Source organism: Chrysemys picta, chromosome 17 (genome assembly GCF_011386835.1).
Source record: "Chrysemys picta bellii isolate R12L10 chromosome 17, ASM1138683v2, whole genome shotgun sequence".
Lineage (NCBI taxonomy): Eukaryota > Metazoa > Chordata > Testudines > Emydidae > Chrysemys > Chrysemys picta.
In genome coordinates, this window is record NC_088807.1 from 5,177,992 (window position 1) to 5,195,603 (window position 17,612).

A 17,612-nucleotide genomic window follows, 5' to 3' on the forward strand; every position below is an offset into this window, starting at 1 on the left:
TGCTATCAAGGTTATACTACTCTCAAGCTCCCCTTCTCTGAACCTTAGTTTCAATTCCCTGTCCGGAGCTGGGAACACAACCCTGGGGTTAGTCAGCTTTGCTTTCCCTTATGATCCTGACAGGGTCAATTGCCCCAGAACTATTTTATTCTGGGATTCTGTTCTTCCACAGATCAACAGCTGTTTGACAATGGATCTTTCAACTAGAATCAGTTTTCTAGGCAAAAGCAGAAAACAAAAAAAAGTCATTCTCTGTTTGGGCCTTTTATGTTTGCTTGTTATACCTTGCTTTGTTGTCTTTCAATTTCCCCCCATTTCACAGTGAAATGGAGGGTTGAGAAGGGGAAGGGGAAATGGAAAACAAAAAATGTCAAACTCAAACATTTCCAGGATATTTTTTGTGAAAATGAAATTAAAAATAAAAATTAAAAAACGGAATGCAAATGGCTTCACATTTTTCATGAAAAAATTCTGCTTTAAACCAAAAGTTGCCACTCATTAAATATTATTACTTTTGGGATGGCAGCTGCCCTACCATAGTTAAGGTTCCATCAGGCTGTTTGTTAAAATCTGATTTTTCAAAGTTTTCAGCAATCTACATATATTATCCAATTATCCTAAAAATGGGTATGACAGTAGAGCAACGGTTCTCAACCTGCGGCCCATGGGCTGCATGCAGCCCAATTAGCACACAGCTGCGGGCGTGGCCCAGCTCAGCTGTGTGCTAAAGGCCACGAGCTCTAGGCTGCCCTGCTGTGCGGTGGTCTCCAGGCTCCAGGCTGCTGCGCGGCAGTCTCCAGGCTCTGGGCTGCCGTGCAGTTGTCTCCAAACTACGGGATCCCTGCGGGGTCTGGGCCCTGGGTGCTGCATGACCCTGCACAGCAGCTTGGGGTTCAGGATCCTGGCAGGGTCCAGGATCTTGGTGGGGTCATGGGTCGGGGCCCTGGCTGCTCCCCAGCCCCGCATGGCGGGGGTCAGGGTCCCCGTGGGGTCCAGAGTCCCCACGGGGTTCAGAGTCAGGGTCTCCTCCCTGTCCCTACCCCATGCCCAGCCCCATGCAAGCATCTAACATCATTGGGGAGCTTCCGCTGCTTGTGGCTTTATAACAGCACAACAGGAAACTGTGCAAACTGCACTCGAGTGGGGAGTGGGGGCACGTCTGGCTACACTTATAAATAAAAGACAGCCTGGTAGCCTCTGTGGCTTATCAACTCAGGACTAGGAGATGTGTCTGCTGTGAGAGCTGGTTTCCAATATTGGTATTACTTTGGCTATAGGTGAGTACTATTCAAGCTTTACTTTACTATGAAGCCCTCCATTAGAATGGTTGGTCTACCACAGTGTGTCTTACAGACCTTTAGAGCAGTGGTTCTCATCCAGGGATCCAAAGCCCTGTGGCCTGTGAGCAGGTTTCGGAGTGAGGGAGTGGGGGGGCACCAAGCAGGGCCAGCATTAGACTTACTAGGGCCCAGGATAGAAAGCTGAAGCCCTGCTGCATGGGGTTGAAACCTGGGCCCTGAGCACTGCCACCCGAGGTTGAAGCCAAAGCCTGAGCAATGTTGCTTTGTGGGGGCTCCTGTGGCATGAGGCTCCAAGCAATTGCCCGGCTTGCTACCCCCTAACACCAGCCCTGGCTTTTATATGCAGAAAACCAGTTATTGCAACACAGGTGGGCTGTGGAGTTTTTATAGCATGTTGGGGGGGGGTGGCTCAGAGAGAAAAAGGTTGAGAACCCCGGATCTAGAGGGAGAACTCTGAGGGGAACACTTGTTACCCCTAGAGATTGTACAGCTAAATGTCAATTCCACCAGCTATTACCTAACTGCTTTACTTGGGGATTCTGTCTCAGTTAAAGAGAATGGGGCAGCACTTAGTGAGGTGGGGGGTTGTACATACTTGCCTGACATAGCTGGGTTTATGGGGGAAAGATATTGCCCTATGAAGTGAGAGCCTTATAGAATCCAAGGAATGGATATTTTAGATGCTGCTCCCAATGCCTAGACCATTTTGGATACAGGCTATAGATTTCTGTTTCACCTGCAACTGAGAGGACCAGTCAGCTATTAACCCGAATGCAGGAATGCTGCTAGCTGTGCAGATTACTCCAGACAGTTCGTTTGCTGACAGGGTTTTCAGACGTTTGAAAAGACTCATGCTGCCATTCTCCTCCAACTCTGAAGAGTTCAGGTGACACACGCTTGCATGGTATGACTACAGACTGAGAAATCATCATCAGCGGGGAAGGTGTTTTGATGTATGTACTAAAGTATAGAAAATGTTATATTGAAACCTTATATTTGAATGTATATGAGAGGAACAAAGTGGGAAGGAAGTCAGTATTAGGTACACGAATTGTCTGTAGCGTAAGTATAGCTGTGTTAGTCCCAGGATACTAGAGCCCTCTGACCTGAGGAAGAGCTCTGTGTGGCTCAAATGTTTGTCAGATCTGTTCAGTAAAAGATATTACTTCACCCATCTTGTCTCTGTAAGGAACACCAGTACATTTACTGCCTAACAGTTTTTGTTGAAGTTATTGATAGTGTTCCAAATGCTATTTACAATAATTTCTTGAGCATTAAATCTTTGTTTTACTGAGGGCTTGTCTTCATATACAGTGCTACAGTACAGTAGCACTTTAGTGAAGACGCTACTGCACCATTAATCTACCTCCCTGAGAGGCAGTACGCACAGGTGCCAACTTTCAGCTTTCCCCGGGCATGCTCCACCCCCACTCCACCCCGAGGCCCAACCCCCACTCCCCTCCTTCCCCAAGGCCCCACCCCACACCGCCTCTTCCTGCCTCCAGTCCGCCCCCTCCCCGAGCGCGCCTTGCCCTCGCTCTGCCTCTTGCCCCCGCCCCAGCACCTCCTACCCACTACTGAACAGTTGATCAGCGGCGGGCAGGAGGTGCTGGGGGGAAGGAGAAGGAGCTGATCGGCGGGGCCTGCTGAACAGCTGATGAGTGGGTGGCTGCTGGTGGGTGCTGAGCACCCACTATTTTTTTTCCCTGGGTGCTCCAGCCCCAGAGCACCCATGGAGTCGGTGCCTATCGGCAGTGGCTATGTCAACAGCAGAAGCTCTCCCACTGACAAAGCGCTGTCCACACAGGGGGTTAGGTCAGTATAACTACGTCACCCCACACCCCTGAGTGACACAGTTATACCGATATAGGTTTGTAGTGTAGACCTGACCTAAGAAACTGTGGTACTTTTTGCAGTTGACTGGGAGCTATTAACACCTATTTATCAGGGTTTTACATATAGCCCTAAAGTTGAACTCTGTGCAAATGGTTTCACAAAAGACAGAACTCTGGCTGTGCTTCAGCAAAGGGCTCTGCAGAGGTGCAGGAAGATGGTGAGTGTAATAATTATAGATAATATTGCCCCAGCACACACATACCCCATTACACATGCTCGGTGCATGGCCCAGGTACATGGCCCTGAGATCAGGGCAAGGTGGCAAGAGCTGAGAATGAGCATTCACTCTCTCTTCTCAAACAGGCACCCTATGAAATTAAAAGGCAACAAAGGTAAAAGTGGCAGATGAAAAAAACCTTGGGGTTCTTTACACAATCCATCATTAACCTGTGCAGTGCCCCACCACAGCAAATGCTAATAGTTTCTGGGCACCTTCAACCTGATGTTTAATGACTAATCCCATGCACTGCTACAGACTAGGGACCGAATGGCTAGGTAGCAGTTCTGCAGAAAAGGACCTAGGGGTCACAGTGGACGAGAAGCTGGATATGAGTTGACAGTGTTCTCTTGTTGCCAAGAAGGCTAACGGCATTTTGGGCTGTATAAGTAGGGGCATTGCCAGCAGATCGAGGAACGTGATCGTTCCCCTTTATTCGACATTGGTGAGGCCTCATCTGGAATACTGTGTCCAGTTTTGGGCCCCACACTACAAGAAGGATGTGGAAAAATTGGAAAGAGTCCAGCGGAGGGCAACAAAAATGATTAGGGGTCTGGAGCACATGACTTATGAGGAGAGGCTGAGGGAACTGGGATTGTTTAGTCTCCAGAAGAGAAGAATGAGGGGGGATTTGATAGCAGCCTTCAACTACCTGAAGGGGGGTTCCAAAGAGGATGGAGCTCGGCTGTTCACAGTGGTGGCAGATGACAGAACAAGGAGCAATGGTCTCAAGTTGCAGTGGGGGAGGTCCAGGTTGGATATCAGGAAAAACTATTTCACTAGGAGGGTGGTGAAACACTGGAATGCATTACCTAGGGAGGTGGTGGAGTCTCCTTCCTTGGAGGTTTTTAAGGCCCGGCTTGCCAAAGCCCTGGCTGGGATGATTTAACTGGGAATTGGTCCTGCTTTGAGCAGGGGGTTGGACTAGATGACCTCTTGAGGTCCCTTCCAACTCTGATATTCTACGATTCTATGATTCTATGACTAGGATTCTACCAAATTCACAACCATGAAAAACGCGTCACAGACCATGACATTTGGACTCCCCCCGTGAAATCTGGTCTTTTGTGTGCTTTTACTCTATATTATACAGATTTCATGAGGGAGATCAGCGTTGCCCAAATTGGGAGTCCTGATCCAAATGGGAGATGCAGCAGGGTTTCCCAGCTCTTTAGGCAGCACCCCACCAGCAGCATGGCAAAATTAAGGGTGGCAATACCATACCATGCCCTCCTTACTTCTGCACTGATGCTAGTGATGGCTATGCCTTCAGAACTGGGCTCCCAGCCAGCAGCCACTGCTCTCCAGCTGCCCAGTTCTGAAGACACTCCCAATGCCAGCAGCAGCGCAGAAATAAGGGTAGCAGTACCACAATCCCCCCTACAATAACCTTGTGACCACCCCACAACTTCTTTTTCGGTCAGAATCCCTACAATTACAACACCATGAAATTTCAGATTTAAATAGATGAAATAATGAAATTTACCATTTAAAAAATCCTATGACCGAGAAACTGACCAAAATGGACCGTGAATTTCATCGGGCCCTTAATGACACTTACATCACACCATCCAATTTATTTCCTTTTTGAAGGTGGAATTCCTCTTCTGACTTCCCATCAGCCCCTGCTTGCATAAATCCTCTGGACGGAGAATTTGCTGCATCAGAGACCCCAGCTCCCATTCACGCTCTTCCTATCACCATGAAGGCTCCCCTCTTTCTCTACATCCTCTCTGCTCTCATGGGTCTGGGTGAGTCAGGGCTGTTTCTCAGCAGGGACTTGCATTCTAGGTTGTACAAAGTAGCAAGAATCCAACTTGGTCCTTTGTATAAATTTGTTTATAAATGTCACCAAAAAGCCAGTATTAGAAAAATGGACCAACTGGACATGTCAAAGAGAAAAGAACATGTTCCTTGTGAAGTCCCGAGTTGGCATGACAACATATTGAAATATTCTAGAAATAAGAGGAAATATTGATACCTGAAGTCGTCCAAGACATGTTCTGATTGGTTCCTTTTTACAAATCTCTGGAAAATTGGTGTTTTATCCCCCACAAAAAATGTTGTGGGAAAAATCCACTTTTGAAAATCCCCTGTTGGGAAATGCTGATTTTCCTGTAGGAAATTTAAAAAATGGGGAATATGCAGCTGGGGTGTGTGTGTGTGTGTGTGTGTGTGTGTGTGTGTGTGTGCACACGCGCGTGCGTGCAGGTTGCACCAGATGGTTTCCCTAAGAACTCAGGGGAAGGTGAGGGGGCAAGGGACAAATCTACATGAATAATTGTCTCTCTCCTTTACTAGGTGCCTGTCTGCAGTGTGAGGTTTGCTCCGAGTTCGGCAGGAACTGCAGGGGCAGCATGGAGACCTGCAGTTCTGGAGAAGATTCCTGTGCCATCACTGTGTTTGAAACCCTAATAGGTAGATGAGCTAGATCTCACACCAGCATGGTCCAGTGATCAGAGCACACTCGGTTCTATTCCCAATTTTGGGTGAAGAATGGGGTCTAGTGGGTTGGAGCAGGAGATAGACTGGGAGTCAAGCTTCCTGGGTTTTATTCTGAGCTTGGAGAATGGGGCCAGTGGGTTGGAACAGCGATAGTTTTAGGGGTGGGCCACCTGAGGAACCGCCCAGGGTGATATGGTCAGGGGGGTGCTGTGCAGCAGCGCAGAGGTGTGCGTTGTTGGCTGGTACGGGAGGACCACAAACTCACAGAGGTGACCCTCAAGGATGTGAGGGAGATTCCGAAACCTGAGCCATTCTTTTTAAGTGACAAATCTGAGGAACTGTCCCAGATTGAGGTGTTAAAAAAAGGAGGTTTTGGAACAAATTGATAAACTAAACAGTAATAAGTCACCAGGACTAGATGGGATTCACCCAAGAGTTCTGAAGGAACTCAGATGTGAACTTGCAGGACTAACTGTCATCTGTAACCTTTGGTACCAAAATGACTGAAAGATAGCTAATGTGATGCCTGTGACGGGTTGGATCACAGAAACCCCCTTGGGACTGCCAACTGATGTGCTGAGACTACCTCTAAGACCGTTTTCCCTGGCAGCTTGGGAATGCCCTGCCTGGTTTGAGCCAGACACGCTAGCCTGCTACAAACACAGACCCAAGTCTGGACCACATCCCCCACAAGCTGCAGGCTTAACTGAAAACAGCTTAAGAAGTGCTCCTGTCTCCAGCATTCAGATACACAGCTCCCAATGGGGTCCAAACCCCAAATAAATCCGTTTTACCCTGTATAAAGCTTATACAGAGTAAACTCATACATTGTTCGCCCTCTATAACACTGATAGAGAGGTATGCACAGTTGTTTGCCTCCCCAGGTATTAATACATACTCTGGGTTAATTAATAAGTAAAAAGTGATTTTATTAAATATAAAAAGTAGGATTTAAGTGGCTCCAAGTAATAACAGATAGAACAAAGTGAATTACCAAGCAAAATAAAATAAAACACGCAAGTCTAAGCCTAGTACAGTAAGAAAACTGAATACAGATAAAATCTCACCCTCAGAGATGTTTCAATAAGCTTCTATCACAGACTGGACACCTTCCTAGTCTGGGCACAATCCTTTCCCCGGTACAATCCTTGTTCCAGCTCAGGTGGTAGCTAGGAGTTTTCTCATGACTGCAGCCCCCTTTGTTCTGTTCCACCCCCTTATATATCTTTTGCACAAGGCGGGAATCCTTTGTCCTTCTCTGGGTTCCCACCCCTCCTTCTAAATGGAAAAGCACCAGGTAAAAGATGGATTCCAGTTTAGCTGATATGATCACATGTCACTGTAAGACTTCATTACCCACTTGCCAACACACAGGTATACAGGAAGACTTACAAGTAAACAGAGCCATCTACAGTCAATTGTCCTGGTTAATGGGAGCCATCAAGATTCCAAACCACCGTTAAGGGCCTACACTTTGCATAATTACAGTAGGCCCTCAGAGTTATATTTCATATTTCTAGTTTCAGATACAAGAGTGATACATTTATACAAATAGGATGATGATACTCAGTAGATTATAAGATTTGTAATGATACCTTACAAGAGACCTTTTGTAGGAAGCATATTCCAGTTACATTATATTCAAACTCATTACCATGTTTTCATAAAATCATATAGAGTGTAATGTCACAATGCCAATTTATAAAAAGGGCTGCAGAGGAGACCCTGGCAATTACAGGCTGGTAAACCTGACTTCAGTACTGAGCAAACTGGTTGGAACTATAGTAAAGAACAAAATTGTCAGATACATAGATGAACATAATTTGTTGGGCAATAGTCCACATGGTTTTTGTAAAGGGAAATCATGCCTCACCAATCTACTAGAATTCTTTGAGGGGGTCAACAAGCATATGGACAAGATGGATCCAGTGGATATAGTGTATTTAGATATTCAGAAAGCATTTGATAAGGTCCCTCCTTAAAGGCTCTTAAGCAAAGTAAGCAGTCATGGGATAAGAGGGAAGGTTCACTCATGGATTGGTAACTGGTTAAAAGATAGGAAACAAAGGGTAGGTATAAATAGTCAGTTTTCAGAATGGAGAGAGGTAAATAGGGTTGTCCCCCAGGGATCTGTACTGGGCCCAGTCCTATTTAACATACTCATAAATGTTATGAAAAAAGGGGTAAACAGTCAGGTTGCAAAATTTGCAGATATCCTATCTCCTAGAACTGGAAGGGACCCTGAAAGGTCATTGAATCCAGCCCCCTGCCTTCACTAGCAGGACCAAGTACTGATTTTGCCCCAGATCCTAAGTGGCCCCCTTAAGGGCTGAATTCACAACCCTAAGTTTAGCAAACCAATGCTCAAACCACTGAGCTATCCCTCCCCACCAATTATGATACAAAACTACTCAAGATAGTTAAATCCCAGGCAGACTGCGAAGAGCTACAAAAGCATCTCTCAAGACTGGGTGACTGGGCAACAAAATGGCTGATGAAATTCAATATTGATAAACGCAAAGTAATGCACATTGGAAAACATAATCCCAACTATACATATAAAATGATGGGGTCTAAATTAGCTATTACCACTCAAGAAAGAGATCTTGGAGTCATTGTGGATAGTTCTCTGAAAACATCCACTCAATGTGCAGCAGCAGTCACAAAAGTGAACAGAATGTTGGGAATCATTAAGAAAGAGATAGAGAATATCATATTGCCTGTATATAAATCCATGGTATGCCCACATTTTGAATACGGCATGCAGATGTGGTCGTCCATCTCAAAAAAGATATATTAAATATTGGATTCAGAAAAGGGGAGCAAAAATGGTTAGGGGTATGGAACGGCTGCCGTATGAGGAGAGATTAGTAAGACTGGGACTTTTCAGATTGGAAAAGAGACGATTAAGGAGGAAGATGATAGAGGTCTATAAAATCATGACTGGTGTGGAGAAAGTAAATAAGGAAGTGTTATTTACTCCTTCTCATAACACAAGAACTAGGGGCCACCAAATGAAATTAATATGCAGCAGGTTTAAAACAAACAAAAGGAAATATTTTTTCACACAATGCACAGTCAACTGTGGAACTCCTTGCCAGAGGATGTTGTGACAGCCAAGACTATAACAGGGTTCAAAAAAGAACTAGATAAAATAATGGAGGATAGGTCCATCAATGGCTATTAGCCAGGATGGGCAGGGATGGTGTCACTAGCCTCTGTTTGCCAGAAGCTGGGAATGGGTGACCGGGGATGGATCACTTGATGATCACCTGTTCTGTTCATTCCCTCTGGGGCATCTGGCATTGGCCACTGTCGGAAGACAGGACATTGGGCTAGATGGACCTTTAGTCTGACCCAGTACGGCTGTTCTTATGTTCTTATGACACATGGAGGGAAGTGCCGAGATTTCTCCCTGCTTTCTCCCAGCGGAGGAATGGGGGTGCAAAGAGTGATGCACATATACTCTTCCCGCTATCTCCCAGCCTCCTGCATGCCGCAAAACAGCTGATCGCGGTGGGAAGGAGGCACGGGGAAGGAAAGGGAGATACTGATCCACGGGGTAGCTGGGGAGGAGGGGCGAGCTGATAGGGGGCTGCCGGTGGGTGTTCAGCACCCACCATTTTTTCCCTGTGGGTGCTCCAACCCCAGAGCACCCACACAGTCGACGCCTATGGGGGGGAACGTGGAGCAACACTAGGCACTCCGTGCATCCAGGCCACTTTCCCCACCTGGTCTGTACTGTGAGGCAAGCACCAGGAGCTGTGGCTCTCCTGCCCTCCCCTTATGCAGGCCGGGGGGCGGGAAGTGACCTGGGTGCAGAAAGCCCTGACATTGCTTGTCGCTTCCCCCCAAGACTCACTAGGGGTGTGTGGAGGAGCAGCGTTGGAGGGGGGGAGCGAGCAGCAGTGTCAGCTGCTCCCTGCATCCAAGTCAGTTTCCCCATTTGGGCACAGAAGGAGAGTGCAAGGGCTAGGCGCACAGCAGGGAGGTGCATGGGTTCGGGGCAAAGGGGGCACAGTGCATGGGTTAGGGAAAAAGGGGGAATAGTACAGGGTTTAGGGGCACAGGAGGGGGATGCAGGGTTTAGGGGCACAGGAGGGGGTGCAGGGGTTGGGGCAAAGTGGGTACATTGCAGTATAAAGTAAGGGTGGCAGTACACCATATACAATGGCACCCTTACTTTGCTGCTGCTGCTGGCAGCCTTCAGAGCTAGGCACCCAGCTAGCAGCTGCCACTCTCCAGCCACCCAGCTAGTGCTTAATTTGTGCTGAGGTTTGCCAGGGCTGAGCTCCTCTTTCAATATAAATTTGGGGGCGGCGGGGGAAAGGCAGTAGGGCCATGGTGGAGTGGGAAGCCTTGGGGGCCAGAGGTGATGGGGGGTGGGGAGCTCATGGTGGCCAGGGGAAAAGGGGCAGGGCACCGTGCCTACGAGGGCCAGAGGCACCAAAATACAAGTTCGCCCAGGGCGCCATTTTCCCAAAGGCCAACCCTGGGTTGGAGCAGGGTGTGGACTAGGACTCAGGCCTCCAGGGTTCTATTACTGACTCTGTGACCTCAGGCAAGTCTCCATGCTTCAGTTTCCGCCTGGGTAGACTAAAGATAAAGACACAGCCGTCTTTTTGAGGAGCATGGGGATAGGGTGGCAGAGTTGATGCGTAAACATCGGTCTTCTCCTTCTGTACAGTGGGATTTGATATACAGAAGGTAACCAAGTCCTGCATGGCGTCCAGTGAGTGCAGAGCCAGCCCTGTTGTTATGAGGTTTGGGGAGGGAATGGCAATAAGGAAGAGCACCACCTGTTGTGAGGGGGATGCCTGCAATACAGCTTCCGTTACAAGTACGTATCCCTCTCTCTATCTCCTCACCCTGCTACCACTCCAACACCAATTCCCCCTCCACCCCCTCTGCCCACCTGCACCCCTCTTTTCTGGAATGAGCCCCTGAGAACAGTCTCCTGCCCCACAGGGGGTGCTGCAGTGAGTTATACTGAGCCCTGAGAACAGTCCTGCTGCCTGCTGGGGGTGCTCCATTGAATAGCACTGGGTCCCTGGGGGAAGAGGTGGAATTAAGTGAATGTGGCTCTAGACTGCCACAAACTGCAGCTGATTCCACATGGGGCATGGTTCAATTGGTCTGTGCTGCAAACTCATGCCACTAACCTTGCTACGTCCAGTGTCTCCTGAGCTCCTGTATGGGGGATGTAGGGCTGAGCTGTTCAACCCTAACCTGCTCTCTCTGTCCTGAAGCCTATTCTGGAATATCCCCCAAGTTGACTGCATTTGCTCTGCCTCTTCACAGTGCCCCCAGCAAGTACCATCCCAAATGGTCGGCGTTGCCCTGCCTGCTCTTCTGTGTTTAGCTTTCCATGCAGCGAAGCAACCTTAGATTGCACTGGATCTGAGACCCATTGCATCGCACTAGCTGGAAGCATAACAATGGGTAACTTGAATTTATTTATTTGCTTTCTTATTATTTCCTCTCAGACGACACCTTTGGTCTGGTAGATAAGGGATTGGACTTGGACTCCAGACACCTGGGTTTTAATGTCGGACAGCAACTGGCCCATTGTGTGACCTCAGGCAAGCCTCTGTATCTGTTTCCCCTTGGACTAGATCTCTTCTCTTGGGTGCCCTGTTACGCTAGGCACTGCACAGACCCTGACTGAGATTGGGAGGGTCCCCCATTGTGCCAGGTACTGCACAGACACAGCCATTCACCATTCCACAGATTTTACCATCTAAATAGTCAAAGGAAGGATTATTATCTCCATTGTACAGATGAGGAAACTGAGGCCTAGAGAGATTTAAAGCTGGAATCTTCAAAGGAGTTTGGGGAGTTAGGGACCCAGATCCCATTAAAATTCAACCGCCGCCTATGTTACACTCCTTTGAAAAATCTGCACCTACGTGATGTGCCCAAGGCCAATCAGGGAGTCTGTGGCAGAGACAAGAATTGAATCCAGATATTATGAGTCCCAGCCTAGTCCCTTAATTAGCAAAAGGCCTCTCTTCTTAGGGTTCCCACTGTCTGTCACCAACCGTCAATTGTTTTGTTGCTCAATGAAGAGTGGGACTAATACAAAGCCCACTGAGGTGAATGGGTGTCGTCAGTGGGTTTTAGATCTGGGGTCCCAGTGATTTGTCCAAGGACACACAGTGAGCCTGCATCAGAGCCGTGGAGGGGGAGGCTGTTGGGGCCTAGATGAGAAGGGGAAACAGAGGAGACGAAGAAGTGAAGGCCATGGAGGGCTTACATGCAGCTCTGGGGAATGGAGCAAAGGGGAGGCCTAGATGGAAGTGCAGAGAGCAGAGCAGAGGATGAAGCTGAGGCTGTAGTGTTTAAGATGGGCAGGAGGTGTGAATTTGTGGGTAATGGCGACAGAAGGAGACAAAGCTCCCTTGACACTGACCAGATGCTTCTTTTTCCTGGGGCAGTTTTATTTCCTGTACAGATCACCATGAAGGGTTGCACCACTCAATCCGCCTGCAACCTTTTAAAAGGAGATTCGGGGATCTTCGGAGACAACATAGAGCTAAGCACAGCCACATGCAGGCCAACCCCTGGCAAGTCTGAACCGACTAAGGGACCAGCCCCGGGTGCAAGTGGCACAGCTAAGCAGCCAGCCCCTAGTGTAACCAGTCCGATTAAGGGACCAGCCCCCAGTGCAAGTGGCACAGCTAAGGGACCAGCCCCTTTTGCTGCTGGCACAACTCCAGGACCATCTGGGCTTCTCCTCCTCCCAGTCCTCTCAGGGTTATTCCTGGTGAAGCTCCTCTCCTGATCCCTACACTGTGCACCGGCAACACTGCACTGAACAACACCTATTCAGCTTGCATTTGCCCTTCTCAGCTGCTGCCTTTCCATTCCAGAGGCTCTCCCTTTCTGGATGGATTTGTTTCCCCTTTACTTTGTTGCACTGAATAAAACAAACTGGAGATCAGAAAACTCTGGAACTGGATGAATTATTTTGACACGAAAAATTTGTCAAAAAGCTGATTAGATTTATGGAGACCCCTAGTGATGAAATTAGACAGCACACTCAGGGAGTGCCTGCATCCAGCAGCCTTAATGAAAGATCCTCTATTCATCAAAGCCAAGTCCTGCCACTTCTACTGCTGGTGCACCCTACAGTAGGTAGCTGTAAATTTACAGTCTAATTTGGAAATTATTGTTCAAAATCCAGAAAAGAATTTTTGTGGCAGAGCTGGGAACAAAACCCTGGCCTCCCAGGCCCCACCCTAGCACTTGCATTGGAGTTTTTCATATTAATACTTAGGCATCACACTTAAAATAGCTTCCTGAAGGGGGACCTAACGTGGCAGGTCTATTAGCTCATGTGTTGGGCACATGGAGCTTTTCTCTGTGGTAAGAAAAAGTCCTTGATTTTCCCACTTAGTCCTCTCTAACCAACAGAAGCATGTGGGAGGGTGCATAATTAGACAGACAAGGAGGGAAAGCAAATAGAATAAGGGGGAAGGAGGATTTCTGCCCTGGAAAATGTTCCCATGCCAGGAACCATAGGCGCCAACTCCGTGAGTGCTCCGGGCCTTACGCAGCCATGGGGAAAAAAAAGTGGGTGCTCAGCACCCACCAGTACAATTGTTCCGTGCTGCTGCCGATCAGCAGTTTGGTGGCTGAGGGAGGTACTTGGGGGAGGATGGAGAGAGGCAGGTGGGCAGGGACCTCAAGGGAGGAGGCGGAGAGCGGTGGCAGGCAGGTGCCTTAGGGAAGGAGGCGGAGCGGGGTGTGAAGAGGTGGACCGAGGGTAGGGCTTCAGGGGAAGGGGCGGAGTGGTGATGAGGCCTTGGTGCGGAGCAGGGGCGGAGCCAGGAACAATCAGCTCCTGTGTAACAAACACCATGATTAGAGCTGGTTGAATTTTTTGACACGTTTTATGTTGAAAGTTGATCTTTTTTTAAAAAACTGAAAATGTTGTGGGGTTTTTTTTTAAACTTTCCATGTTTTGGGGATGAAGCCCCCAAATTCCAGGGGGTGTTTCCTCTTTTTCAGCAGCAAAATGGAAAAAGGGAAGCATGGGAGGAGAACACCAAAACATGTCCATTTTGAACATTTTTTTGAAAGCAGAAAAGCTCTGATTAAAATTTTCTACCAAAAAAAAACCAAAAAAAAAAACAAAAAAAAACCCTCCCTTTTAAAAATTATTTTGAAAACATTCCCCCATAACTATTCTGTTTTTCAACCAGCTCTGGAGATCATGACTAAGCTATGATTTTGTAATGAATATTTTTAGTAAAAGTCACGGGCAAAAAATAAAAATTCATGGAAGCCATGACCTGTCCATGACTTTTACTAAAAATATCCATGACAAAGTGGGGATCTGCAGGTCCCCACACCGCCTGAAGCAGGGCTGCTGTGCAGGGGCTAGGAGCTGCCTTCAGCAGCTGGGGGGTACCTCCGCTGGCCACAGCTCCAGGGGCCATGGCAGCTGGGAGCTCAAGGATTCCCCCACCCCCCTCGGCAGCTGGAACTGTGGGGTCACATAGCAGTGCCCGCTCTCGGCCCCTCCACAAACACCATCAGAGACCAACTGAAGCGCAGCACCCGTGTCCTATTGTTTGTGTCCGTTCCCACCACCTATTATTTACAGAGACCAACACTCTGGGAGACTACGAACTTCCCAGCCAGCAGGGCTCTAGTGCCCACACTCCTCCCTTTCCTGTCTCCTTCCTGTTTCTTAGCCAGCTTTATAGGGTAGGCTGGCTGCCCACACCTGCAGGTGGATCCACTCTGGTAATTAGGGCATGACCCCTCAGCCAGCCCAACGAATATCCTTTTCCCTCTGGAACAGGGCTAACAGGGGCCTGGCTTGTTTCTCCTAGCCAGCACCCTGTTACAGATACCTCTGCCACCCGCAGCTCTGGGGGCTAGGAGCTTAGGGGGTTCTGCCACCGCTGCTCCTGGCAGCCAGGAGCTCGGGGGTTCTGCTGCCACCGCCCCTGGTGGCCAGGTGCTGTGGGGTTTCCCCTGGTGTCCGGAAGAGCTCGGGGGGTTCCTCCAGAGGCTGGGAGCTCTAGGGGGCCACCAGATGCGGCGGAGGTACCTCTCAGCTCCTTGCCCCAATGGGCAGTGGGGGACCCTGCAGCTCCTGACCACCACAGGCTGAAGTCACAGAGGTTGTTGGAAGTCATGGATTCCGTGACTGATAGCCTTAATCATGACCCTAATCCTGCACATATTTCACTGAGGTGCTTAATTTTGCTACCATGAGTTGTCCCATTGAGATTGACAGAGAAAATTAGGGAGTACAGGTGTGTATTTGTGGGAGGGGGGGAATGAAAGTTTTTGGTTCAGAAAACCTTTGAAATTGAATGTTTTCTAAACAAAAAAAATTGTCTGTGGGTGAACATTCCCTCCCATCCACCTATTTCTGACCCATTTCTCCATTCCTTTTTTCAGCAGCAAAATTGGTGTGAGGGGGGGGGGGAAATAAAAGGTTGGTAGAACCAAAAATTTCCTATTTCCAATTTTTAACTCTGGCTTTTATATTTCATTCTAAATGATGATATAATATACAAGTCAAAATGAAACGTTTTGACTTTGTTGAAATATTCTGATAATTTTGCTGTCAAATATTTTAGTGAATCTAATATGATACCTCAAAAGTTTTGATTTTGTGGATTCAGCATTTTCTGGGGGGTGGTGACAGGGAGGGGGCTCTTCTGTTGGAAATATTTTGACTAGCTCTAATGTTTACTACTTTACTAGCCCAAGCTACAAATCCCAGCCACAGTGTAACTACTGCCCGCAACAGACAGAAAGTGGAGATGAACCTAGTTTGGGGCTTCCTACAGGAAGGGCAGATTGAGGGAGAGTGTGACGTTCTGTACCTCATAGTAGCACCCTGGCACCCCCATATTCACCGTGATGATATGATTATGATATGTTTTGTACAAAGTATACCTTGCGAGGTATCATTCTAAAAGTCTTGATCTGTTGAACATTAGCATTCCGTTGGATTGTAATTGCAGTATATGTTACTGAAATATGTTTTGAGGTTGGGAACACCCACAACCAGCCTTTCAGGTACAACAGTGGAGTAGCTAGGCAGTGTTAATGGCTCATCAACACCCATCTGGGAAAGAATCCATTATCCCAGAGACTGTATGCAATGGAGAATTCTCAGAGAGAGCATATATGCAATGGAGACTGCTTGACCAATGGGGACTAACTGACCCTCACATCACAGCATCGATCTTTCCAGCAATCTGGAAGAAACTATAAAAGAGGGGAAGTGACATCATCACTTGGCCTTACTCCCCCCCACAACTCAACACCCAGGGCCGGTGCAAGGAAGTTTCGCGCCCAATGCGAAACTTCCACCTTGTGCCCCCCCAGCTAACCCCGCCCCCCCTTGGCAGCTAACCCAGCCCGCCACCCGGGGAGCCCCCCCTGCAGCAGCTACCCCCCCTCCATGGCAGCTAACCCTGCCTGGGGAGACCCCCCCCCCTCCACAGCAGCTAACCCAGCCCGGGGAGACCATCTCCCCCCCGTGGAAGCTAACCCCACCTGGGGAGCCCGTCTCCACGGCAGCTAACCCCGCCTGGGGAGACTCCCCCCTCCCCCCCGTGGCAGCTAACCCTGCCTGGGGAGCCCACCTCAGCTCCGCCTCCTCCGCTGAGCACGCCAGCGCCGCTCTAATTCTCCTCCCCTCCCAGGCTTGCGGCGCCGATTGGAGGAGACTTAGAGCGGGGGCTGTGTGCTCAGCAGAGGGGGCAGAGTGGAGGTGATCTGGGGTGCGGAGCGGTTCCCCTGTGCAACCCCCCTGTTACTGCGGGCGGCCCTCCCCACGCCCCCCCACGCCCCAGCTCACCTCCACTCCACCTCCTCACCTGAGCGGGCTTTTAGGCACCCCCAACCAATAGATGCCCTAGGGGGCCACCTAGTTTGCCTAAATGGTATCAACACCAGGAAACACAGCTGGAGGACAAAGACTTTGAACTGGAGGAAGGTGGCCCCAGGCTGTAAAAGAGTCCCAAGCCTGTGTTTTGAAGACCTGTAACCTGCTTGCACCATCTGTCAGAGGGAGACACTGCTTCAGACAAATCCTGCATAGTTTGTAGAACTTAGACTGCAAATTTATTTTTATTTCTTAAGTAACCAACTTTGACCTCTATGCCTGCCGCTTATAATCACTTAAAATCTATATTTCTATACAGCTGTTTCATGGTGGCAAGTGCTGGGAGGCAGGGGGAGGAGGGGAAAGGCGGTGCACTTGGGGAAGAGGCGGGCCCATGGTGGGGATTTGAGGAAGGGATCCAATAGGGGCAGGGAGGGGATGGAGTTGGGGCAAGGTCTTTGGGAAAGGGGTTGGAATGGGGGCAGGGCAGGAGGGGTCGAGCACCCACCAGTGCCGGGAAAAGTTGGCGCCTATGTAATAGTGCCCCCATTTTACCATGGGAGACATGGAGGAACTGAGTTGTCTGAGTCACACAGTGAATCGGGGGCAGAGCCAGGAATGGATTCTTGTTTACGCTAAGGCCCTTTTACCCTGCTCTGGCCTTAAATTGAGCACAAACAGCCCACTGGCTGGTATAGAGCTGGCATAAGGGATCTGCCTTGACCCTGCTCCCAGCCCCAGCTGTAGATGATTTGGGGGGTGTGACCAGAACACACTGTACTGTGGCTATTCTCTGCTCCCCAGAGCTCATAGGTCGGGGTGGAGCATATTGTGCTGATGCGATTCTGTGCTCCCAAGGCCCTCAGGAGGTAGATTGGGAGCAGGGTCAGAG

The 17,612-nt window shown here is 48.9% G+C and overlaps 1 protein-coding gene across 1 annotated transcript; it reads left to right on the plus strand.

Moving 5' to 3' along the window:
• The first annotated feature begins 1,151 nt into the window (after positions 1-1,151).
• On the plus strand, positions 1,152-12,790 carry LOC135976344 (phospholipase A2 inhibitor and Ly6/PLAUR domain-containing protein-like). The gene is made up of 6 exons (XM_065571546.1): positions 1,152-1,277; positions 5,008-5,165; positions 5,716-5,832; positions 10,547-10,699; positions 11,161-11,300; positions 12,290-12,790. The coding sequence occupies exons 2-6, from the start codon at positions 5,117-5,119 to the stop codon at positions 12,641-12,643; spliced, it is 813 nt and encodes a 270-aa protein (XP_065427618.1). The 5' UTR covers positions 1,152-1,277; positions 5,008-5,116; the 3' UTR covers positions 12,644-12,790.
• The last annotated feature ends 4,822 nt before the right edge of the window (positions 12,791-17,612 follow it).

What these genes read in the sequence shown, in the direction of transcription:
- LOC135976344 (XM_065571546.1), top strand. Translation starts at nt 5,117, where the DNA reads ATGAAGGCTCCCCTCTTTCTCTACATCCTCTCTGCTCTCATGGGTCTG. An exon ending in CAATACAGCTTCCGTTACAA is followed by an intron (nt 10,700 to 11,160) that starts GTACGTATCCCT and finishes GCCTCTTCACAG; the next exon opens with TGCCCCCAGCAAGTACCATC. An exon ending in TAGCTGGAAGCATAACAATG is followed by an intron (nt 11,301 to 12,289) that starts GGTAACTTGAAT and finishes CTTCTTTTTCCT; the next exon opens with GGGGCAGTTTTATTTCCTGT.